Source organism: Primulina eburnea, chromosome 1 (assembly GCF_022965805.1).
Source record: "Primulina eburnea isolate SZY01 chromosome 1, ASM2296580v1, whole genome shotgun sequence".
NCBI lineage: Eukaryota > Viridiplantae > Streptophyta > Magnoliopsida > Lamiales > Gesneriaceae > Primulina > Primulina eburnea.
Window position 1 is genome coordinate 10104060 of NC_133101.1, and position 27291 is coordinate 10131350.

A 27291-nucleotide genomic window follows, 5' to 3' on the forward strand; every position below is an offset into this window, starting at 1 on the left:
GTTCTCTGTTTATATAAGCGAGAGCTGGGAGCTTAACGTTGAAGGAAGATTAACGCGTGGAGGCATGTTATTGGGTAATAATTTGGATACGTCTGCACCGACCCGGAGAGAGAAGATAAGGGAAGGTTCAAGGTTCTTGGAATTCGGATCCGGGTCGGGACCCACTCGTTTGAGTCGGCGATTATCTGTGAGCAATTTGAGTGTGAACGGCGCCCAGAGACATTTGACTAAAATTTGTTATTTTTATTATATCTTCCCAAATTTAACAGCCTTTATTTAATTCGTGCTTCCTGTCACTCTGTAAATGGCGGGTCAACAGTTGGGACCGAAATTATGAGCCGTTTAATACCTCAATTCCCCGGACACGTACAACTTCCATTAATAATGCTCCTTTTTTTTCTTTGGATCGCAATCATTTTTCATTCATCTCAAATATATAATTCCGTTTCTAACTTTAATTACATTTTCCCTTGTTTTCCGTTTAATATAAATCTTGGAAAACATGCAAAAAAATTTGGATGAAAAGGACAAAATAGAATTTGTTTTGTAAAATCAGTGAATATTCTATTGGGTGAATTTAGAAGCTTGTGACAGAGAACAAGCTCTATGTTTTGTGTAAAAGAATTATTTAAGCATAAACGAATAGGCAAGGAACGTACACAACTTCTCCCAAGATCCAATTTGTACATTCATAGGCATATATATAAAAGATTTAAATATATTAAACATTCATAATATTATTACACTAAAACATTTTGAGCTTGAATCATGAATGGTAATGGATTCCAAAGTTTAAATAAATCTGTCAAACTCAATTTGTTACCTTACATGATAAATGTTTTGATGATAAAATATAATATTCTTTTGCATCCGTAATATCATCTCATAGGAAATAATAATAAATTTAGATGTAAAAGAAAGAAACAAATAGTCAAAAGAATGTCTAAAAAATATCAGAATACCATCAAATGTGCCATAACAGTAAAGATGCAAACGTGCAAGAAAAAAGTTAAGATTTTGAGATCGGAACTCTGCTAGATCTTGAAACGTGTGAGTTTAAAATCTTCCAACCAAAATGTAAACTTGTCTGTAAAGATTATAATAAAACAATGTCTAAAAAGCTCTAATATAAGGATTTAGTGACTCAATTGAGAATATGTGAGAGATTATATCGTAAGACCTTGAAGCTCGTAATAAATACATTATAACCTGCAAGATCAAAACGAACAAACGAATTAGATATTATCACTAGAATAAAGCAACATAATGAATCATGGACCATAAACTTATTCATGGTTAAAAACAAAACCAAATGAAGATGGGGGCGAGTATATCTGATCTATTGAATTGAGTATATAATTTATACAAATAATTTGTTTGCAACCAATGTCCTTCAGCTTTTAAGAAAAAAAACAAAAGAAATTTATAACCAGCAAAAAAATTCAACTTAAACCAACAAACGAAAAATCATAAATAATATGTTTATTCATTAGAATCTAATCAAGTACTGTTTAAAGTTGATTCAATAAATATAGAAAGTGTAATACCCATGCCAAAATTATTATTCGGGAAACGTTATTAGATGAAGGATGAGAAATAGAGAAACATGAGCAGAGATAAAAACATGGACAGAATATAGGGTGCCACATATAGCTGACTGTGGTTGAACACAGATAATTGAATTTATTAGCATCCCCCAAATTCTAACGTTGAAACATGTAGCATGTATTTAACGATTATTGTAACTATTTGTACAAAACGTATTTTCTAAAATTTACAATAAATGGAGTTGACTCACTTACACTTTTATCAGTCTCTTTAGGTAGCAATACATCTTTGAAAACTACGTTTCTTGTGAATACACCAAATTGACGCTCTAAATTTTCGTCTTTTACCAAAATTTTGTAGAATTTTATGAGACTCCTCTTGAAAGTGCCACATATAGCTGACCATGGCTGAACACATGGTTACACAAAATATGTCAATATTTGGGATTGTTTGACCTTTTGTTTTGTTTATTGTCAAAACAAAACTAAGCCTTATGGGAAACTGTCGACGTGTCAACCCAAAATGGTAATCCAGAATTATCTTAACTTTTCAATGGCATTCTATGTAGAAAGAATCTGGTACCCTTTTGAGAACCTATTATGATCTCAGTATTGCTACTACTTAAATTATAATTCACTCAAGTGTAGGTTTGTCGTAAGTACGAGATCGATCCACAGTGAGGTTTTTTAAGTTTAAAATTATTAATTTATAAATTACCAAATGCAAAAATGAAGTTTACAAATTATAAATTTTGTCAAGGCTCAAGGATTTATTCTTGGTTTATGTAATATTGTTTAAATAAAAGTAAAACAAAAGAAATCACCATAATTAATGGTTCCAACAAAAAAAATTAAATATTTAAACACATACATATATAATATAGTTCCCATAATAAAATACTGAATTAACCGATATTTTATATATAGTACCTATGATTATATATATAACTGTATAAGTATTAAAATTGCGTAAAATAAATGTTAAATTGAATAATTATATTTCATTTAGAACAACCGGCAGAGCCACGCTATTGCCTAAATGAAATATATGATTTAATAAGTTAGTTGCGGTAAAGTAAAAGTTAGATGCGGGAAAGTAAATTAGTTGCTGGAAATTAAATGTTAGTTGCAATAAAGTAAATGTTAGATTGTTAGATGTTAATAAATCATAATATTTCATTTAGAACTACCGACAGAGCCACGTTATCGTCTAAATGAAATATATGATATAATTATATATAATATATATATATATATATATATATAATAACAATAATATAATTGATGAAATATTTATTATCAAAATTAAACAACAAATCAAGATTATCATTTCAATAGTATCAAGCATTTGATGTAAATTGATAACAACAAATAATTCATTTTTATACCTACAATAAAAAGAAGTTGGCTAAATGAAAAGAAATATAAAAAGAATATACAAAATATAAACAATCTTACTTCACCAAGAATTCATCATCTTCGCCTTGACATATTATATTTAACTTGCCATGAGCTTACTTTTGATCCACACTAAATTCCTCACTCATAGTTGGGAAAGAAAATATATTAAACTTAGAACTTTTATACACACAAACTATATTTTACAATGAGATATGATACTCCTCAAGCTATCACAATGCCTCTATTTATAGGCCAAATGAGAGGAAATGTCAAAAATTTCATTATTGACATGTTGTTGGAATAGTAGTTTTGTCTCCTCCAACTTCAACTACATAGCATTATTCTTTGAATGCTATTCCGCGACTTTAATATCTGAATTTGACTTTGCTCTAAACAGCAAACATGTGGGGAATTGTCTGTAGATGAATTTGGCATTTTGGTTCACCTCATTTGGTAAAATATTGAAATAATTATGATTTTTTTACTATATGCAGATCATAGTTAAAGTAAATATGTCATCCTTTTGATATTTGCATAATTTGATCATCTTAATGAATTTTTTAGGCATTCATGTCTTCTGAAAAGTTGTAGATAATTCTTCAAGGATTCCAAACATTTTGAATCACCTCAATTTGAATTTTGTAGCTTGAGTTTTCATTATTTTACCATCGTGTAAAAAACATGAAAATAAAATATATTTAGTAAGATAATTAAATATAAACAAATAATACTAAAATAACATAATTTAATACTTTTAATAAAACTTAAATTTTAAAATACAGGTTTTAACATATAATAAATTATTAATTTTAAGTTTATTCAAGTATCTATAAAATTTCTACCAAGACTGTGGCATATTAATCTTGTTCCATTGCATAGACCAAGTTCGGGCGCAACCATTCTCAAGAGCATGATAGGACTTCCTACTTTCAATATGATTTTATGTGGTGGCAAACCACTTGAACAAAGAGAATTCAAAAATTCTTCTTGAAAAAGGTTGTGATTGTCGTCTTCTACATTATCCCAAGAGGTATACTCGTTTTCTTCTCCAGGAAACTTGACAATGGGTATTTGATTAATATTGCCTACATCAACATTTTTTGGTGTGATGATGGCTCTATCAACCATATAGTTCTCGTCCTTAACATGATTTAGCATATTAGGAAACATAGAATCAATCAACATCTGAATTGATTGTTCACCTTCCCATGGTATGATAATCGATCTGGTAATTTTATGAAATCATGATTCACAGCGTGTTGCAATCCATCACCTATGCGCAAGAGAAATTGCGAGAACTCGTTATCTTGAGCAGACTCATATTTTGTTGAAAGGTGTATTATCTTTACGCAATGCCAAAATGTTGACCTTGAAATACTTGCAGCAATTTGTTCTGCATTTGACCCTCGTTTAACACCCGGTAACACTTATCTAAAAATCGTCGACCAAAAACCATTGTCTTCCCTCCAAATGCTATTTGATTTTCATAATATCTTGGAAACTCTTACTAACAGATTCAAAAGCATAACGATTTGCCATTGGAACCTCGTCCCATAATATAGCTGATGCACGCCTTATTAGATCTAGAAGTTCTGTTTGTTTTTAAATTTTGCAAAGTGTTGATGCGGTCGGTCTAAGTGGAATTTGAAAACGTGAATGTGCAATTCTCCACCTGGCAACAATGTCGCAGCTATTCCAGATGTTGCTACCGCAATTATAATTTTACTCATTTTTCTTAAATGTGCAAACATTGAGCGATATAAAAATGTCTTTTCCATTACCTACAGGACCATCAATGAAGAATAATTTGGATTGGTTGTTGCATAATACTTTCTATGATGTGTCAAACTGCAATCATCTGTTGAGCATTCAAACGTTCAATAGATTTCAAATCCTAATCAGAAATCTGATAAGAAAGCTTATCCTCAATTATTCTTGGCATTAGTGTGTCTTCTAAAAACTCAACACTTATTGATGGCAAATTAAAAATCATCAAGTTTTTTGTTGTACTGATTCAACAATTTTCATATCTCAAGCAATAAATTATTGATGATGAAGTTACTTGATGAAATTTCTCTTCCATAATCTTCACACATGCAAGGATGAAACTCATCACAGAGTTCTCGAACTATTTTTGGCTGACAAAACACCAACATGGATACAAATAACCTTCTCAATGAAGATGGGCATTCTAACGGAACGTGCTTCTTGCAGACATTGTTTTACATAATCATCATGTTGGAGAAGTCCTCTCATTTGAGCAGACTTCTTAAATATTGGATATGTTACCCCATTCACAGTCATCAGATTTTCAAAAGATATTGGGCCCATAACATGATTTAAAAGGATACGAATATAAAACCTCTCACCTTCAGATGATGCCACAACATATTCTCTCCCAACCACTTTATTGTTGTTTCTTGGATGAATCCATTTTTTTCAAGATTTTATCCATGTGTAATATTGTGGAAATTCTCGATATAAATAATTTCTAGTCAAGTCAGGATCACAATTTATTTTGAAACATTCTATTAGCATTGTCTTCGAGTTGTCATCATCTACAAGTAGATCACTTACGTGTTGTTGGGGGTCAAAATAAATCAAATGTTGGTTTGGTGTATGTAGTTGTAACCTACTTACTGAAGGATACATCCTATTGAACTCAAATGAGAAAATCCACCAATTGAACTCAAATGAGAAAATCCACCACAATGCTTCAGGCGCACAAATCAACCTTCCATCCACGTACTGTTGGATTTCATCACAATTTTGCTCATTTCGTAACCCTAGTGCAACCCGATCAAGATTTTTGTGGATGTACTTGTATATGTACTTGACACATTTAATCCCTCCACATACTTCAACATTAAGGGGGCGTTTGGTTTGAGGGATAAGGGGGGATAATTTTTTTTATCCTACTTAGTCAGCTGTTTGGTACGCGTGATTATTTAACCTACTCAATCCCTCCTATGAATGATTAGGTTATATTAGGTAGGTTAAAATAATACCTCCTCACCCCCTAGGATTATTTATCCAACTCTTAATACCTCCTATTTTTCTAATTTTACCCTTCTCTTATATTCAAACTCACCACCACTTCCCGCCACCGACCGCCGCCGCCGCCATTACCGCCGCCGTTCGACCACCGGCCGACCGCCGACCACCGGCAGGCCGCCGCTGACGCCGCCGGCCGTTTTCTCCGTCCGGCTGTTTGTCGCCGTCACCGTCGTCGCCGACACTGTCGCCATCGCCGCCGCCGCCGTTGAGAAGGGCAATTTTGTCTTTTCATCAAAAAATTCATAATTATCCTACACTTAAAAATCTTACCAAACACAATATTATTTTACACCATATATTACAATCAAACCACAATCATTTTCTTTATCATTTACATACTAATCATTAGTTTATCATATCCTTCAAACCAAACGCTATGGCAATCATATTTTAATAAAAGCCTCGGATTGTACGGGACAACCCAATCATTATGAATGAAAACATCGTCATTGTTGGGAATTGATACTTGGCCACCTTCATGTCTTCAATACAAAGGATATGAATCATTTCCTCGAGATGTGTATTCCACAAATGGCTTTGGAAAGTTCTTCTTATATTTACAATTTACCATGCATGGACAATTAGGATTGATTGATCCACATGGCCCATGTATCATATGGTGGAAACTGCTTTGTGTAGATTGGGTTTTTCTGTTAGTAAAGGTATTTCAGCACGCACAATTGAGTCAAAGTTATCGGGAGTACACAACTTGTCATTATTTTCAAATATGACCAACATATGAACATGAGGAAGCCCTCTTTTCTGATACTCAATGGCGTACGAATAAGAGCGGACCTTGCCTAAAATCCCTCTATCCACAATGTCTTTCTTAAACTCCTCAAATTTTGATCAAAATATACTTGTAATCAAATCTGGATGGTCTTGAGGTGATTGTCTAGGAAATATTTGATATTTATCTCATTCCAATTCGGAATGCATGTCATTGTATGCATTATATCTGGTTTTCCATATGTTTGTACCAAAGTCATGGTATCTTGATGTCGTTGGTACATATCACGTGGGCTTCCACCAAAGATGATGGCAAAAAGATTCTGGTACCAACATTTCATGTATAATGTATTTGATAAATATGTATAAGACGTGAGTTGTAACACATGTTGCGAAAAATAATATTCAAAGCATTAAGTTATCGTACCCGCATTATTTTCACCTCCATGTAAACAATCTTGCAATCCTTGCTAAAGTTCTGAACGCTTATCACGTTGATTTGAACGTATCCGTCGTAGTCTTTGTGTTTCAATCTTTACATAATTGTCAACTACATATTGTTGAAGAAGACGACTTCCTCTAAGTAACAAAGGCGGCGAATTTTCTCGTATTTGATTAAGAATATAATTTACACTGTATGAGTATAGGTGTAAATTTAAGTTTAAAATTTTTTTAATTAAAAAGATAAAGCATAAAGTACAATGTTTTTTTCACTGACCTATAGCCTATAGGCATAGTAATTTAAGCATGTTAATCGGGTACCATTGATATTTCAACTATTTATGTCGCAACCATATGTACCATATGGCAGAAAGAGAGGATATTGCAAAATATCATAACCATCTACATCTTGAATGTTGATAAGATTTCCACCGATTCATTGTATAATAATATCTCGACTACTCAAAGTTTCTTGACAATTGTTGTCAATAATGATGGCTGCAAATTGAGATTTTTTTGTTAAACTATATTGATGTTCATTAGGTTTTTGTTTCCTGATGATGAGCCTACAGTTAGATATGTCTTGACATTTGCCAATTGTCGAAACACGTGCACAAATGGATTGTGTTGATCAAGAATATTTTGTATATTAAGCAGCAATTCTTGTCCTTAGTTCTGGATTTTCATGAAGTCTAATGTCTATATCATGATGTGTGTCGACAATCCACATTGCATGTACCTTGGCCTACAATTCTCAGTTGGTAGAAGACTTCCAATCGAGTGATACATTGATCTCTGGTCACGAAATGTGTAGATTCCATGTGTACCGTTTGCTAAGACTCGTCTATGTTGACTCTCATTGATGTAAAAGAGAAAACATGATTGTTTGCCCTTATGAACTGCCGAAAATGTCCGCCTTCCTCTTTATCTGCAGCATACAACTCTTGCAATTCAATTGGAGAAGGGATATGATCCAAATTTGTATTTCCATTTCTACACAGAATTGTGATGTTTCACCATGAAATAGTAGAGCTTGGCAATGTATATAAATTCTTGGGTCACACAATTGCCATCGATAATTTATATCATTTTCACCGAAATGTCTTGTTATGTTACGATATGGACGTGGACGTGGATATCGTTGTATGTTAGTAATGACATTGTTTTCATTGAAGTTAATTCCTGTAAAATTTTAAAAATTAATCTTCAGATTAAACAATTTAAAAAAATTTATTGCTGGAAGAGTGAACAAATACATTATATAGTGGAATTTTATTATTCTAACCTATTTGTAAACTTTGTTTTTAAAAATAACCTATTTTCAAAATATTTGACGATATATATTGTATATTGCAAAAATTTCAAATACATTTTTTCTCTCCTATATCTTAATTGAAATTGTGAAATGCATATAATCGCTAATGAAAAAGTCATATATTTCATATTTTACGGTAAAAAAAATATACCATAATTTAAAATAATATTTTTCTTATTTATATGACTTTTTGAAAATGAGAATAATTATTTTAAATAAATTAAATTTTTTGTACGAAACTATGAAAATAAGACATTAAAAAATATACAATTAGTTCAAATTATATTTTCCATGTTTAAAATATATTTCATTTAGGATGATTCTTAGTTAATTTTAAATCAACTTCTGAAACTTTTAAATAATTAAATATTTGTGCATAAAACTTTGAAAATTAAAACAAAAAATAAAAATCAATCACCTGATTGTCAGTTAATATTAAATGTAAACTTGAACGGGAAATTGATGGCAGAAGCAATGAAAAGTTTTTTTAACAAAAAAAATACACGTGTGTGTCACAAATAGAAAAATTGTTTGCCAATTAATACTAATTAATCCAACATATTTTGATACAATTATTTATTTTTATTTAAACCCATTGATAATGTATAAAGGTGCGAAACATATATATTGGCAGCAACTATTTATTTGGATATAGTAGAATACCTTGATGAACAGAATTTGGCAATGGTAGATGTGTGCTAGTACTTCCACGCTCGAAATTTAATGTCAAAGTATGTAAAGATATTAGCTCTGAGCGACATGTTTGTCGCACTGTAGTCACATCAACAACTGTCATACACAATAGATATGGAGGTTTTTTTAACTTAGTAGTAGTATTTGAGAATGAGAACTATTTAGGATATTTTGTACGATACATCAAATTAAATATATGATTGTTTTTCCAAGTAATGTTTAACATTACATCGTGGATATAATTCTAAATATTATAGAAGATACTTACGATTTTCACCGATTTTATGAGTTGATTCTTGAATCATTGTAGTTGGTCCAACAAAATCACTATTACCAGGATTAGACTCATCTGGAATTGATGATCTCTCATCTTGTCTCCTTCGATAATTTGCACGACGGCGAACCAATTCCATGTTCCTAGCATCCTCGTTCATTTATCGTCGTCTGGTACTGCAGGGCCAACCTCTAATTTATTTGTTGATCTGTTGAACAATATATGCATATTGTAAGTGTGTGTGCATCTAGCACACAATAAAAGTATGACTTATAGAACATATGAATATTTTTTGAACTACGTATTATACAATGCTGGTTTGAAGTAGAAATGGAAGAAGTAAAATTCATTCTTCTAATTTGGTAATTTAATCGACGTCGAGCAAGGTAAGATTGTCGTTATTGTTGGGTCATAGAATGTATTCTTTGACGTTCGTTATAGGGTTTGCATTTGTGGCCTTTCGATGATGTAAGAGCTGGAGTTAGAATTTGTCATGTCCTACATAGAATTATAGACCAATAGTTAATGTAATTATGAAAATGAGAAAACAATAGTGGAATACATTTCAGAAAAACTGAAATGACTATATTTGCATGTACGTACATGATATTGTCGTCAACTATTTGAGGCTATCATTTTTTTTATCTAAATATGAAAGATATAAAAAATTATATATATTAATGCAATTGTATTATTATGTTGATTGATTATGAATGAAACTGATTCTTAAAATAGAAATATTTATATAATTTTTTTTTATAATATTCCACGGTACAATACTAAAATGTTTACTTCAAATATGAAATGAAAAAAAATAGCATACCTACGGATAGGGATGACAACTTTCTCCACGGGTTTGGGGCCCCGCGAGGAAAATACGAAACGGGGATGGCGATCCCCGATTTTTTCAAATCTCTGATGTAATTTGGGACGGGTATGAGATTACTATCCCCATCCCCGAAATCCCCGAACACACCCCAAAAATAATATCAATAATAAAATAATAGTATTATTAATATTAATAATATAATAATCATATTATTTTTAAAATATTAATAAACTTATTATTATTAATATTGATATTAATTTTAATATTAATATTGTCTCTAATAATAATATATAATAATAACTTTTGGTTTGAGAAAATCTCTGAATTCGTTATCGTCTTGCCATATTAATATTTTTGAAACGAGGATGGGGACGGGGATGGGAAGTTCATCCCCAAAGTTTCGGGTTTGGTGATTCCCCGAACCCGAAAAAGCGGGGATCGGGCGGGTATGGGGGTGGGGATGTAATTCGGGGATGGGGATGGTAATAGCAAACCCGCCCCCGCCCCGGCCCATTGCCATCCCTTCCTGCGGAGACCTTTGTTGTTGATTTGAAACGTCATTCTGTATAGAAAACATATTATTGACTTTGTTGTCTGGTCTACTTTTTCCGAACTCATGGCTTCCATATTTCAATATTTAGATATCTGCAAGAGAAATATATTCTCATTCCATCAAACTCGTCCTAGAACATAACCTAACATACTGAAATAAAGACTGTAAAACACATATGCAACGCAAAATAATGAAAAATGGTCCAAAATTCGAGTCCAAATATTAGAAAATAGTCTCGAGTTTTGGTTAAACGGAAAGAGGTAGATAGTTAAAATACATCATAAATTGCTTAGAAATTGAACTTTTTGTTCATCGAAGCTTGGTGAAAATATTATATTTTGAAGTTTCTAATCAATTCTTATGGAAGATAGAAGAGATGATGCATGTCTAGGAAGTGGAAAAAATATTTTGCGAGCAAAATCAAAGTTTCTTGTTAAAAATATACTTGAATAAAATAATGGGTAAAATGTGAAAAAAATACCCAAACCAACTAACTTTAAATTTATTACACACACTAAAAACCTTTGGTTCCAATACCTAAAAAGAGTTTAAAAAGACAAAAATACCCTTATTCATATTTATATGTGAAAAATTCAAATGGTTGATTTTCTGGGCCACAAATGGTATCAGAGCCGAGGTAAAATTATTTCAAACATAAAATTTATTATTATAGAGTAATTAAATATTTGGGGAGGAGAATTTTCTCAATTAACATGAATCCGAACACAGGTTCGAGATTAATTATTTACAGGATTTATTCCAGAAATCTGTAATATTTGAAACATGAAGATCTAACCAAATTTAGATATCAAGAAAGAACATATCAGAGTTCTAAAGTAAACTTATGATTCAAAATAACATGTTCTTAGAAATAAGTACCGGATTCCTCTAAACTCTCAGGAGATCTTAGAGAGATTCAAAAAACGGTACAAAACTATGACAATATGCTATATTATGTACCACAAAATGTGGAGAAAATCCTTGAAAACCAGGAAGAAATTCTCGGAATACTGAGGATATTTGAACAAAAATTCAAATTCTAGAATAACAACTGAAGTTCTAGTAAGAGAACTTTAGAAGGAAGGTTACTACCATTTTATGGAACCGAAAACCCTTGTTACATCAACAAGGGAAGGCCAAAGTAGTGTCAAAACTTTTGACTGAAGAAGAAAAAATGATCAATCTAAATAAATCTGTCTCAGAAAAGAAATTAATCTGATGACAAATTTAGAGAGGATTAGTCTAGAGGGTCTAAAAGAGCTTGCAGAATCTTTCGCAAATCTCAAATTGGTAGATCTAAAGATGAACGCAACAGGAGGTGAACCACCCTCCATAACCTGGTCATCTTCTCAGGAACCACCAAATGAAAGTGTGGGATCTTGGAATATAAATATGAGAGAATCTCAACCCGATTCCCATACTGGTGGAGAATCACACCCAGCGAGAACAAGAACAAGGAGAAATCAAATTCTCTTGTACCAAACACCCTATGGGAAAACTGTTTTAGAACCTATACATCCTTATGGGGTTAGGCTTAACCTAGATGTACTAGATTTCAAAAACAGATAAGACCTCATAGATGAGTGGACATCTGCTATGAGAATTGTTGTAGGAACACTTGATCTCAACAGATAAGGATTCATTAAACTTTTAGAAATGAGTCTTATGAGATCAGTCAAAATTACTTGGGACATGACTTCATTAAAACTAAAGAGTCAGTTTTAGCTGGAGAATCTCTTAGTGAGATAGCTTGAAAAATGGCTAACCTATTTAAAGCACAGTTTATATGGGTAAACTATTTTAACAGTCAAGATACAGAGAAGATGAAGAAATATACTCAAGCTCTGTATAACCTTACATGACATATATTTAGTGGATGAATATATTAAATTATTTCCTAAATATAGATGGAATTTAGGGGTCGAAGAAAATATAGCTACGCAGCTTTTCTTCGCCAAAAGCCGAGTCCTTGGAGAGAAATGCTTATAAGAAAATATGTCACTGGCAATCCAGATACGTTGGCACGAAAAGCCTCTTTTCTCAAAGGAAAATAGACAAAATGGTGTCATATGGCAACATTACAGAAGAATTACAAACGCTTAAGAAGTATCAATAAAAGAACTCCTTGTGTTGTAAGGAAAGTGATCTTCAACCATTATATTGAAGTAAACCACTGAAGCATAAGGGGAAGAGTTTTAGGACTCATCCTTATGCTGAAGGTGGAAGAAGTTCTTGGAAACCAAGAACTGTATAGTCTAGACAGAAAGCCATATCTTACAAATTTGGACAAAGAAGTGGACCATCAAGAAAGAAAATATCATCCCAAGCATCGAGTACATCTCGAAGCACAGAAAGAACACCTACAAAGACAAAAATACCCTTAGTTGTATTTATATGTGAAAATTCAAATGGTTGATTTTCTGGGACACAAATGGTATCAGAGCCGAGGTAAAATTATTTCAAACATATAAATTTATTATTATAGAGTAATTAAATATTTGGGGAGGAGAATTTTCTCAATTAACATGAATCCAAACACAGGTTCGAGATTAATTATTTACAATATTTATTCCAGAACTCTGGAATATTTGAAACAGGAAGATCTAACCAAGTTTAGATATCAAGAAAGAACTTATCATAGTCCTAAGGTAAATTGATGATTCAAAATAACAGGTTCCTAGAAATAGTACCGGATTCTTCTAAGCTCTCAGGCGATCTTAGAGAGATTCAAAAAACAGTACAGAACTATGACAATATGCTATATTATGTATCAAAAAATATGGAGAAAATTCTTGAAAATCAGGAAGAAATTTCGGAGTATTAAAGGATATTCGAACAAGAATTCAAATTCTAGAACAACAACCAAGTTCTAGTAAGAGAACTTCAGAAGGAAGGTTACTTCCATCTTTTGGAACTGAACCCTTGTTACATCAACAAAGGAAGGCCAAAGTAGTGTCAAAACCTTTGACTGGAGAAGAAAAAATGATCAATCTAATTAAATCTATCTCAGAAAAGAAATTAATTTGATGACAATCTTAGAGAGGATTGGTCTAGAGGATCTAAAAGAGCTTGCAGAATCTTTCGCAAATCTCAAAGTGGTGGATCTAAAGATGAACACAACAGGAGGTGAACCACCCTCCATAACCTGGTCATCTTCTCATGAACCACCAAGGGAAAGTGTGGGATCTCAGAATATAAATATGAGAGAATCTCAACCCGATTTCCATACTGGAGGAGAATCACACCCATCGGGAACAAGGACAAGGAGAAATCAAATTCCCTTGCACCAAACACCCTACTGAGAAAACTATTTTAGAACATATACATCTTTTTGGGTTATGCTTAACCTTGATGTACTAGATTTCAAAAACAGAGAATATCTCATAGATGACTGGACATCTTCTATGAGAATCGTTGTAGGAACACTTGATCTCAACAGAGAAGGATTCATTAAACTTCTAGAAGTGAGTTTTATGGGAACAGTCCTAACTGGAGAATCTCTTAGCGAGATAGCTAGAAAAATGGTTATCCTATTTAAAAGCACAATTTATAGGGTAGACTATTTTAACAGTCAAGATAGAAGATGGAGAAATATACTTGAGCTCTGTATAGCCTTGAATTACATGACATATGTTTAGTTGATGAATATATTATGTTATTCACTAAATATAGATGGAATTCAAGGGTCGAAGAAAATATAGCGATGCAGCTTTTTTTCGCCAAAATGCCAAGTCCCTGGAGACAAATGCTAATAAGGGAATATATCACTGGCAATCCAGATACATTTTCGAGTCTCTTTTCTAAAGGAAAATTGACAAAATTGTGTCATTTGGCAGCATTACAAAAGAATTACAAACGTTTAATGAGTGTTAACAAACGTACTCCTTTGTGTTGTAAGGAAAATGATCTTCCAACAATAATAGGAAGTAAATCACTGAAGCATAAGAGGAAAATTTTTAGAACTCATCCTTATGCGAGAAGTGAAAGAAGTTCTTGGAAACCAAAAACAGTTTGGTATAGACAAAAAGCCAGATCTTATAAATCTGGGCAAAGAAGTGGACCATCGAGAAGTAGGATATCATCCCAAGCATCAAGTACATCTCGAAGCTCAGGAAGAACACCTACGAAGAAAAATTTCAGAAGAGCTCATACTCGAGCTAATGAAAGTTTCAAGGATTGCAATTGCTAGACATGTGGAGCAAGATGTCATATCTCAACCAACTGTATAGAAAATGAAAAAAGAGGTCTTAAACGCTTCGATCCAACCCCGAATATTGAAGAAACATCTTATTACAAAGATCTGATTCAGGTATACTGATTTGAGGATATGCCTCAGAAGAAAGTAAATATAAGAAGAAGAAGTCTTAAGTCAGGAAGAATCTGATAAAAATGAATCAGAATCTGACTGAGGACGAGGTGTTTCGACTCAAAACACATGAAGATTTCTCTAGGTTGTTTTAGCCAGACAACAATATCTCATAACATGGTCTAAAGGATCATGAGAGAAAATCCTAGTCTTCAGATATATCAAGGATTCTCTGCAGGACATGTAGAAAAGTTTTTAGGAAGTCTTGGCCAAAGAAACAAAAAGTATCATCTAATCTATAAAGTTTCTAGAAGGGAAATGGTAATTCCAATGGAACTTACATGACCTTCTGAAAAAATTAAGGAGGAATTACAAAAACTCAATATAGAAGTAGCAAGGACTATGTCCTGGATTTATATCGGAGCAATCCAGATCATTATAAAAGCTACCTTCAAAGAAGGAATAGATTCACCCATTTATATTGCTATATGCGATAAAAGAATGGGAAACCTTCAAGATTCAGTACTGAGAACTATCTCAGGAAATCTCTGGGCAGGAAAGATTGTAGAAGTAATCTATCCATGAATTGCCTACAACTTGGAAGATCAAGATTTTAGCCGAGCCTTGACATTGCAGCATAATTTCAAGGAAAAAATGCTAGTGAAGGAAGGTAATAAACTATATTCTATCACCTATCAAATTTCATATGCTCTATCTAATACACATCATTCAGAATTCTTTATTAGAAATGAGTTTATTGAAATGCCTAAGATATTTGAGAAATTTGTTCAGGTAATTTATCCAGAAAGAGTTCAGTTTCTTTTAATAAAAGAAACATATATCCAAATACAAGACAAACCATTATACAAAAAATCAAAGTCTTAGATTAGAATCGAGAAGACTATCTTTTCAAGGAGATATAATTATAAGTTACAGGTGGGGAAAAGCACATGTCCAAGAAACCCAACATGAGCTAAAAAGCTTTTCTACAATAGGAAAGCTTAGATGCCAAGAGGGGTGGAAGGAAGTAGAAATAGTATTTGATATTACGAAACAAATGAATAAATTCCCTTGTAATACCATATACTAATTAGAACAACCTACGATAGGAACTTACCAAGGAATGATCAATATTGTAGAATTGGAAACTCATATCAAAGGAATTCCAGGGAAAGAACCAGATCAATTGGTTCTTGGACTAGAGTTTCTCGAAGAACATAAACTTTAAAAACGTCTAGAGTATGGAATGGAGTTTATGGCATATGATAGGATGTGGAAAATCCAATGACAACAAGCCCATTCTCGATATATATTCCAGTAGGAATGTTATACGAACAATATAAGACAGAAAAAGGAGTTTTTCCAATTAATTGATTCAAGTGCTGGAATCTGCACAACAAAAAGAGGAGTTTTTCCAAATAATTTGGAAGAAGAACTACCAAAGATTGCTGGAAGAGATTTCTCCAGAAGAATCTTAATCTTATGCAAAGGGATTAAGATGACTGAAATTGTGATCGGAGGTGCCGGAAAAACACCTTGTATAAGGTAAAAACATCACCGGATTATTTTTATGATACATGTGGTGACATTTGGCTATGAAACAATTTTCTACAAATTTTCAAGTCCTATACGCAAGAAAATGAGACTAGACGATTAGTGTTCACAACGTCCTGTGATCATAAAATTATATTCCAACGATTACGAGAGGCATTTTACAGAAAATTGTCAATCCAGTTTCGCAGTAAGCTTGGTGATGAAGGAAAACTTATGAATACAAAAATGAAGGATTTTAGACTGTTTGGAGAAACAATGCTCCAACTAAGAGCAGACAAAGAGCTCCAACCAGAGGAAATAAAATGCCTTAAGATAGCTCTACATAAGAATGCAGTAGAGTTTGAATCTAAGGTATCATTGGAAGAAGTCGAGAAAATGATCAAAGAAAATTACAATGAAGATCCCTTGGCATGGTGGGACAAAAATCAACTTAAAGCTTGCCTCAAAATTAAAGAAGACAAAGAGTATAAATTTGTCTGATGTATACCTATCTCAATGAACAAAGGGATATCAGATTATAATCAAGGAACATTTGGACCTTGGTTTGATCAAAGCAGGAATTTCACCATACATTTGGAAAGCTCTATGTAAAAATTATATTTTTGATATTGTTATTATAAAATCTCATGAGAATATTCTTGTAGATTTTTTATCAAGGATCTTCTGTCAGAAGAAACACCCCTTGTTGCTTCAATTACTGAAGAAGATATTTCTACCAGAAGAGCATAGTGTTTATGGGTATGTCTAACTGAGATGGACAAATTCAAGTTTCCGTTTAAGTTTTATCATAATTCGGTAACGGATCAATCATGTTAAATACTATGACAGGAAAAACCACAAGTTTTGCAGAAGATCTATTCGAAAAGAAAAGAAATCTTTTGTGGAATAACAAGCTGTCAGGGAGTAAAGAAACTCGTCAGAAATTCTACAATATGCCTCATGTGGGAATATGGTCATAATAGATCTGTCCAGAGTGCCCGAATCAAAAAGAGCCAGAATTCGGCAATGGCTTCAGACCTCGGTCATACATGAAGTATCTCGCAGAAACAGGACCAAGTGGTGAAGGACCACAATCACGTTTTCCTCGGGGACATAAAAAATGTAATATTCCTCGACAAAAATAAGTGGACATGTGAACCTAACCACTTTTCCTTAAAGATAACAAAAGCTAAAGATTCCCTGACAAAAGATAGTGGTCATATGAACCACCACTAAATGAACAAGGAAAATTGAACCCAATTACGACTATAAATAGGGAGTAAATGGGAACACTAAAAATACATCAGACCTAAACCGAAGTTGGGAACAAAATGTATTTCAACTCTCTCAAAGTTTCCAGGAGAAGGATTAGGGTAACAAGAAAAAAAACTGATGAATTTCAAAGCTTATCATAAAAGGCTAAAGGAATTAGGAAACGAAATCTCAGCTGATATAATACAAACACATATAGACTGGTTATGCCAGTAGATAAGATCACAAGAGCGAGCTGTTTCTATAGTAATAATCTAGAAAAAGATAATTCAAGAAAAGAAGATGGACCACTCAACCACTCCCTCAAACTCACTCAAAAGGATAATGGCAACCACAGCTGGAAGGCATTAAAGAAAAGTTAGTGCAAGAGTTTGAAGTCCGGAAAACAAATCTGTCAGGGACTTCTATAAATAATCAGGCAGAAGGAAGATGAAAGCATCACTCAACCTCTTCGTTTTTCTTCAAAACAATTTGTAATATTTTCTTTCAAGTTTATGTGTGTTGTGAGTTCAACTACTAATAAAGTTTCTCCTCCTCTACATGAGGTTACTATGTAATAATAGTTTGTATGTTTGAATAAAAGAACCAAGGCTTTTGCCCCTCTCGTGTATTATTTTCAAAATTGAGCTTTTACTATACACCTTGAGGTAGGAAACGAAACAGGGTTGTGCTAAGTGCTGCTGAAGGAATCTGTGTAAAAAACCATCGGTTGCGATTGTGTGGTTGGACTGTGAGGATCAGTCTGTAAAACTCGGCGGATATAACCCGACGGCACTCTAGTCAAAAAGGTAAACTATTCAATTTATTATACGGAAGCATGATGCGCCTTTTATAAAAAAAATCGATCATTTGAGCATGATATATAGGCTGAAAACTTTGCGTAGCCATATGTCTTGAGGCTATATACCTTTAAGAACAGGCTCGATAGGAACAACAATGTCACATATCATATTTATAGAAAAAGGGTATTAATGGAATTTTCAAAAATTTGGGTAGTTAAAACTAAGTTTTGAAGGGTTGTGTAGTAAAAAGGAAGTTGAAAAGGGAGTTGGGTATTTTTAAATAAGTTGCCCTAAAAGAATTGTGGGTGTACTTTTTTATATTTTTTAAAATATTAGGCGCTTTTAATTTAATTGTTTTTTAATCTTATTGAATTCTACAAGATGAAAATCAAGAGGCGGAAATGTAGCAACTGAGAAAGAGTCTTATTTTTGAAGCTACGCTGATGCGAAGTTCTACAAAGAATCAGTGCAAAGCTAAACTGAATAAAGTAATAGCTACCTTTAGTACAAACATTTTCCACTTATTGTGTTTTATCATCAAAGGTGTGTTTTCACAATTGGTAGTTAGATATACTTAAACAATAAATAAAGAAAATTGGAAAACAATCATAATGGGAAAAAAATCATAACAAAACAGAGAAAGAGAAACAAAACCTTATAAATTTTGATGGGTTTGAGGTGTGGTTGAAGATCGGTTCAAGTTGTGAGCGTCATGAAATGCAGCTAATTAGATGAGAGTAAATTGACAGAGCTCGCCACAAAGTAAACCACCCCGGAAGATCCCAAGATTCCAGTAGTCAAAAGGGCTCCAAACTGTAACAAACATATCAGGTATTAAAATTTGATCATCAAAGAGTTGTATGACACATCAGAGACATGAACTATAAAAATCCTATTGTTGTCCATCTTTAATGACAACAATTTACTACTTCATGCAACCCAGAATACATAGGGCGCCAATTTGAGTAAACAATAATCAAACAAAATAACTAACGATCAATATATGAGTTGTGACCAAACCTTATTATCTCATATAACCATGTGTAACATAGTTGTAAATTGAAAGGCAGGAGAACATTAATGACATAACAATGAACAATGAACTGTAAAAGGTAAATCAGCTCAAAACAACAAAAAAGTTACTCAAAAAGTAGCTCGAGAATTAGTGAACTGCCTTCAAAACATGTAAATAAAGGACCTTCATGTAAGAAAAATATGACACATATCAGAAAGGAAGAAGAACAGACGTGTAGGAAATGGCGACGGTCATTGCCTACAACTTTTGACGAAAACTTTTGACAAACGTGCTCAACTTCAGAAATTGAGATACGCACACGTTTCTTTTTCTAATATTCAGACTCCCTATTTTTCTCGTTGATGGTATGAGATGCCTATGAATAGAGACGATTGAGGTCCCTAAGCACACACACCTCATAAGAAATATACACCATCTAAAGAGATTGTGCAGTGCTTAGAAGGCTTCAACCGAGAAGAAAATCAGAGAAATCAAAACTTTCAATGGCCGGAAGTAATACTCGATTTAAGCTTCCGCATATAGTTTTTCATGTATACGAAACATGATTTTAAGAAAAATCTTACATTTGGTATCAGAGCATGAAGCCTCTGCCTTGAAAATAAATGTTCTTCATGAACTCTTCAGAAAATTTCTTCTGAAAAAATTTCTTCACATTCCACTACGAAGTTCTGTATGAAGTTCTGAAATTTTTTCTTCACATTGCACTACGAAGTTCTGTATGAAGTTCTGAAATTTTTGAAAGCAAAAGATGAAGTATGCAACTGGTTTATAATATTCAGAGAGGAGAAGATAGATCTGGTTTCAAAGTAACGTTCATGTGTGTGGAAGAATGAAAGTTTCTTTGATTACATGCATTCTATCTCTACAAAAACATGAGAACCCACACATTTAAAGTAACGTGCATATGGAAGAAAGCTTGCACTCATTACATGCAACAAAACATGAGAACCCACACATTTAAATCAAATAAATACATGTCTTGATTTTTTTCTTTCATGGAGGTAAATGTCTCAATTATTATTATAATAATAATAATAATTAATTTAATGGGACCCACATCAAATTGAGACATTCTCGATTCATGGAGTTTTGTTTTGTTGTGTTTAATTATTATTATTAAAATAATAATAATAATTATTAAATCATTAATTAATTAATGTGTAATTAAGTTATATGTATAATTTAGTGTACATATAGCATTTGGTTAAATAATATGTACACATTAAAAATATTTCAAATTCAGTGCAATTTTCAATACATGTTAGAAATTATTTTTGCATGTTAGATATAATGTCAATGTGTTTGATGTGTACATACAAATTTAATATTATTTTTGCATTTATTTTTAAGTTTTTTTTTAAATGCAAATTGTATTGAAAAATATTTTGGAAAAACGATATTCACATTGTGTTCATATCAAATTATATTAAGTTGTTTATAATTTGAAATGAACATATCAAGTAAAATGTGAATATAAAATTTTAAAATATTTCAGATGTTCACAAATGAACAAATAATTCTCACTTTATCAATACTCTGATAAAAGAGAAAAACTAATGAGGAGCCCACATTTTCACGTAAAAGTGATCCTCACTTTATCACTACTCTGATTGAAGAGAAAAACTGATGGGAAATATATTTGTTCATATTAAGTAAAAATGTGAATATAACGTTTTTTAATGAAAAATTTTGGCTTATAAAAATTCACATAAATGTGGATAATTAAGTTGAATAATTATTATAAGGTGTCGTAAGAAAACATGATCCGAGGGAGTTCTTCATAGATCGGTTTAAACTGCCTTGACTAGCCACTGGTCTCCCTGATGAACATTGCTCTGTCTAGGAGTTGGGTATTTAAAGGGCCTTAGCACTACCTATCTTTCCTGGGAGCACTCTTGGAAAGTGTTGATTGCGAAATAATTATTATATAAAGCATTAAGTGAAGCCAAAATTTTGTCCAGTGAACCGTATAATTTTAAATAATTGAGGAAAAGCCACAGCATCCTTAATTATGAAAAAATTATGCATTAAATGGGTTTGGATCACATAATGGACATCAATTGTAATTAATTATATAAAAATAATAAAATTTACCCCACAGGGATTTTTATTATATTTATATAACTAATTAGGTTAAAATATCAAATTATATTTTTCTTAATTTACCCACAGGAGTTAAGGAAAATATATTTTGATAGTTTTATTATATAGTTACAGAAAAATCTTATTGAATTAAAATTTTAGCCCACAGGAAAATTTTATGTCACTAGATTTTTTAAAACATGAATTACATTGGTAAAACATGATATTGTCTCAAAATTTTAAGCATATGATATTTTGTGCAGTTATGCAACCTGCGACTTTTTCTGATATGAAATGTGACATTCCCGATCTAAAAGGCGATAATTATAAAATTTGGAAAGAAAGAATTCTTCTTCAATTAGGGTGGATGGATATTGATTATGCTATACGGAAAGACGAACCATCTGCTATTACTGAAAACAGCATTCCGGATGATGTTGATCTTTATGAAAAATGGGAGCGATCTAATCGACTCTGTGTAATGTTCATAAAGACCAAAATCTCTGCTGGTATGCGTGGTTCTGTCGATCAGCATAATAATGTCAAAGAATTACTGAAGGCTATTGATGAACAGTTTCAGTCTTCAGATAAGGCTCTTGCAAGCACCCTAATTATGAAATTCTCTTCATTAAGGCTCACCAGTGTGAGAGGTGTGCGAGAGCACATAATGAAGATGCGGGGCATAGCGGCTCGGCTAAAGACACTTGAAGTGGAAATGTCTGAAACTTTTCTTGTGCACTACATTTTATGCACTCTTCCACAACAATATGGACCCTTCAAAATTTCCTACAACACACATAAGGATAAATGGTCGATTAATGAATTAATGACCATGTGTGTTCAAGAGGAAGGAAGGCTGTTGATGGAAACAAGTGATAATGTTTTTATGACCACACAAGGAAAGTATAAAAAGCAAGCCAAAGTCAAGGGAAAAGGGAAAGGAATAATTCCACCCCAACCTGACATCAAGAAAGAATCCAAGTGTTTCTTCTGTAAAAAGACGGGACACATTAAGAAGGATTGCAATAAATTTAAGGACTGGCTTGAAAAGAAATGTATTCCTACTTCATTTGTCTGTTATGAATCTAATATGGTTGATATGATTTATAACACATGGTGGATTGATTCTGGTTCTACAATTCATGTTACAAATACCTTGCAGGGTATGCAAAACCTAAGGAAACCAATAGAAAATGAGCGGAGCATCTATTCAGGAAACAAGATGTCTTCGTATGTGGAGGCTATTGGGACTTGCTGCCTAGCGTTGAATAGTGGTTATATTTTAAAATTGGAAAAGACCTTTTATGTTCCTAGTTTTTCTAGGAATTTAATTTCAGTATCAAAACTTGTACCTTTTGGTTATTCCTTTCAGTTTTTGGATAAATCAATAAATTTGTTTTATAAATCAAATCTTATTGGAAATGGTACATTGATTGATGGCCTTTTCTCTATTTCTTTACAAAATAATAACACCACTATGCATGTTCAAGGAGGTATTAAAAGATGCGTTATAAATGAAAATTCTTCTATATTGTGGCACAGGAGATTGGGACACATCTCCATAGAGAGAATTAAAAGATTAGTAAATGATGGAGTACTCAGTACTTTAGATTTTACTGATTTTGAGACTTGTGTGGACTGCATTAAGGGAAAGCAGACCAATAAGTCTAAAAAAGGTGCCAAGAGGAGTACAGAAATATTAGAAATCATACATTCAGATATTTGTTGTCCAGATATGGACATGCAAAGTCCGAAATACTTCATCTCTTTCATTGATGATTATTCACGATACATGTATATCTACATGCTTCATAATAAAAACGAAGCACTAGAAGCCTTTAAGGTTTTTAAGGCTGAAGTGGAGAACCAATGTGGAAAACATATTAAGATCGTGAGAAATGATAGAGGTTTAAGAATATATTGTGACAATTCAGCTGCTGTTTTTATGGCTAAAAATAACAAAAGTGGTAGTCGAAGCAAGCACATCGACATTAAGTATTTAGCCATAAGAGAACGTGTTAAAGATAAGAAGTTATTTATCGAGCACATTAGCACTGAATAGATGATTGCGGATCCTTTGACTAAAGGCATGCCACCATTGGAATTAAGGATCATACAGAAAGAATGGGACTTGGTTCCTTTACGTAATATTTGTTGTAAGAACGAATTAATGAAACTATGATGTGATATTTTCTCATATATGTTGTGCACACATTCAGTGATTCGAGAAATATCAATAAAGTTGGACCTCGAATAAACATTGGGTTTATTCATTAAGTTAATACAGTTTGAGAGACATAATGCATTGTAATACATGGAAGATAATATTCGTTTTAAGATGACATATCGCCATGATTCATGTATTTTGTTTTCTCCTATGGTAAATGAGATATATGTGTCAAGTGGGAGAATGTAAGAAAAATATGACACAAATCAGAAAGGAAGAAGAACAATAGATTTCATTTTGATTGAGTTAAATACTCGGTTCAATGAGTCATCGGTGAAACTTCTTTCTCTTAGTATAGCTTTAGATCCTAAAAATTCATTTGACTCATTTAACAGTGATGATATTTGCAAGCTTGCGAAGAAGTTTTATCCTGGAGATTTCACAGATCAAGAAATTGTTATTTTGAAGTATGCATTGATACATTTATAAACTCGATGTGATGCAGAATTTAAAGGTTTCTACACTTGTTGAGTTGTGTCAGCAATTGACCGAGAGTGGACGGTCAAGTGTTTATGTTATGTTGACTAGATTGATTCATCTTGTTTTGACATTATCTGTGTTTGCAATAAAATGGAGGATGACTTTCTTGCCGATTGTTTGACACTCTATATTGAACGAGATTTAGCTAAACATATTGGTGTAAATTCTATTATTGATGAATTTTATGTTTTAAAATCCCGTAAGGCACAACTTCGTTGAACGATATAATGTACTTTTTTTTAATAATATATAATTTATCATATTGAGTTCAAGCCCACCCCAACTCTTATTCCTGGATCCGTCCCTGCCTATAAATAGAGACGATTGAGGTCCCTAAGCACACACACCTCATAAGAAATATACACCATCTAAAGAGATTGTGCAGTGCTTAGAAGGCTTCAACCGAGAAGAAAATCAGAGAAATCAAAACTTTCAATGACCGGAGGTAATACTCGATTTAAGCTTCCGCATATAGTTTTTCATGTATACGAAACATGATTTTAAGAAAAATCTTACACTTCAGACATATAAGTACTCACCAAAAAGGACATGAAACCACCAAAAAAATCAACACGTCGTCCTTGTGACGACCCCAACTTTGCCATGAAAGGCTCAAGAAGAAACTAAATGACCAAATCAATAAGAAGTTTTGATTATATATATTTTTCAAGCACACGAAACAGTAATTACGTGGTTTCACTATTAAGTTAATTAAAGTTTGGGTGCGTAATGTATTTTTTTAATTATTTTTTTATAATAAAATGAGACCTTAAAGAATATTTTGAAATAAATAATAATGCTATGAAAGGCTCAAGATGAAACAAAATGACCAAATCAATAAAAAGTCTTGATTATATATTATTTTCAAGCACACGAAACAGTAATTACGTGGTTTCACCGTTAAAGTAATTGAAATTTGGTGCGTAATGTTTTTTTTTTTTGGAATAATAAAATGAGATTTTAAAAAATATTTTAAAAATAAATAGTAATTCCACAATGATTTATTAATTTAACAAAATGTGGTTGGTTGAAGTGGGTGGTGGAGTTTGGAAAAAAAAAATAAGAATTGCAAGACACATTTGATTCCAATTGTATATTTAACACTTAGGGTAGTTTTCATTTCATAAACTTTAAACAAAAAAAATAGCATAAAACCTAATCAACAATGATGAAGTAATGCTCCTGGTATTTTTAATTACAGAATTCAGAAGTGTAAAACCTGAACACTGAGAGAAGAAGAAGTGACGACAAAAAAATTTTAAGGAAAGGGTCAGAATTTGGAGCGGTCTTCGGTAAGAATATAATTTATGACAACTATTCTCCACAATTCACAGGAAAATCAACGCATCACATCAAAACACTTACATAAAAGAAAATCAAAGACAAAAAATTATGCGCCGTTATAGCAGTAATCAAAGTAAAATAAATTTAAAGAAGAAAAAAAGTGAAATCACCGTAGGATGTTGCAGTGGCTGTTGGAGGCAGATGAAGTGGTTTTGGAAGGGAAGAGGCGGAGGCGGAGGCGGAGGCGGAGGTGAGTTGACCAACAATTTGAGATGATTTTGTGAAGAAAGAGATTTAACGTAGATCTGAAAAAGGAAGAAATTAGAATGAAGTTTTAGTCTCTCGTTTGGGACTTGGTAGGGAAGAAAATAATCTGATTGGAACTTGAAAAAACGTGGAAAGGTGGACTGATTGTATTCTAAGTAATTTCAAAAACAGTCTAAGACACCATTTATTTATTCTAAGATGCCGTAATTTAATTAATGGTAAAACAAATCTTATAAAATGCCAATGCAAGGGATGTATTTCATTCTAATACACCAATACCTTATGAAAAGACAATGCATGGCCAATATTTCATCGTACCACCAATACTTTATTCAAGGAAATTCGACCGGTGTTATTAAAACGCGCATCCAAAAGCTCCTCAAATCTTCAACATAATCCCTTGACATTCCACCTAAAAGTAATCTACAGACAAATAAATAAACATAATATTTAAGTATATGAAATTCCTGATGAGTACGGGGAAATTTTTCCATTCCTTTTAATTTATTTCCAATCCTAACACAACCATTCCTCCAAATTTGGTGGAGATACAAACACCGATAAAATGAATATCAATCCAATGAAAATAGTCTTTGTGCTTTGATTCACTGTCAAGTATCAACCATAAACACCATTCTATTGGGTCGTTATATAAATATTTTTAGACTTCAATATACAAACACATTTTAGAAATGTATATTCTCTGAATTTGTGTTTATGTGACAAACAGAAATTTCCATTTTTCTAGAATTTGAATATGGGAATGGAACTAATTGGAACCCTAAGAACGTGGAGTGAGTGAAGGGTAACAGAGGTAGTTCATAAAACAGACCAAGACACCGTTCAGTTAGTATTAAATGTTTAACTTTAATAAAAATAGTAAAAGATAAAGGTGTAAAAAGCTATAATTAATCAATTTGATTGATGATGGATTTAACACAAATTTTCTTTTGTCACCAAAAATATATAAATAAAAAATATGATAAGAATAAAGAAAGAAAGAGAACCATCGAGTAAAGAATGTGTTCAGATTTTACACATCATTTGACTTATGGGCATGGAGTATATGGTAGCATTTGATTTGATGAATATATATATATATATATATATATATATATATATATATATATATATATATATATATATGCAATTTGTTTTTTTTTTATGTTATATGTCCTTATTG

The 27291-nt window shown here is 32.4% G+C and overlaps 1 protein-coding gene across 3 annotated transcripts; it reads right to left on the reverse strand.

Moving 5' to 3' along the window:
- Window positions 1-7844: 7844 nt before the first annotated feature.
- Window positions 7845-26291, reverse strand: LOC140827305 (uncharacterized). Of its 3 annotated transcripts, none has more exons than XM_073189956.1 (5): window positions 26012-26291; window positions 19387-19545; window positions 9452-9665; window positions 9154-9279; window positions 7845-8103 (listed from the first exon to the last, which is right to left on the reverse strand). In XM_073189956.1, exons 3-5 carry the CDS (start codon window positions 9615-9617, stop codon window positions 8009-8011), a joined length of 387 nt encoding a protein of 128 aa, XP_073046057.1. In that variant the 5' UTR covers window positions 9618-9665; window positions 19387-19545; window positions 26012-26291; the 3' UTR covers window positions 7845-8008. The 3 variants fall into 3 exon arrangements, 1 of the variants encoding a protein (XP_073046057.1); XR_012116946.1 differs by lacking the exon at window positions 7845-8103 and adding an exon at window positions 8225-8357; XR_012116949.1 differs by lacking the exons at window positions 7845-8103; window positions 9154-9279; window positions 9452-9665 and adding an exon at window positions 10619-10931 and having other exon boundaries at window positions 26012-26288.
- Between the last annotated feature and the right edge of the window lie 1000 nt (window positions 26292-27291).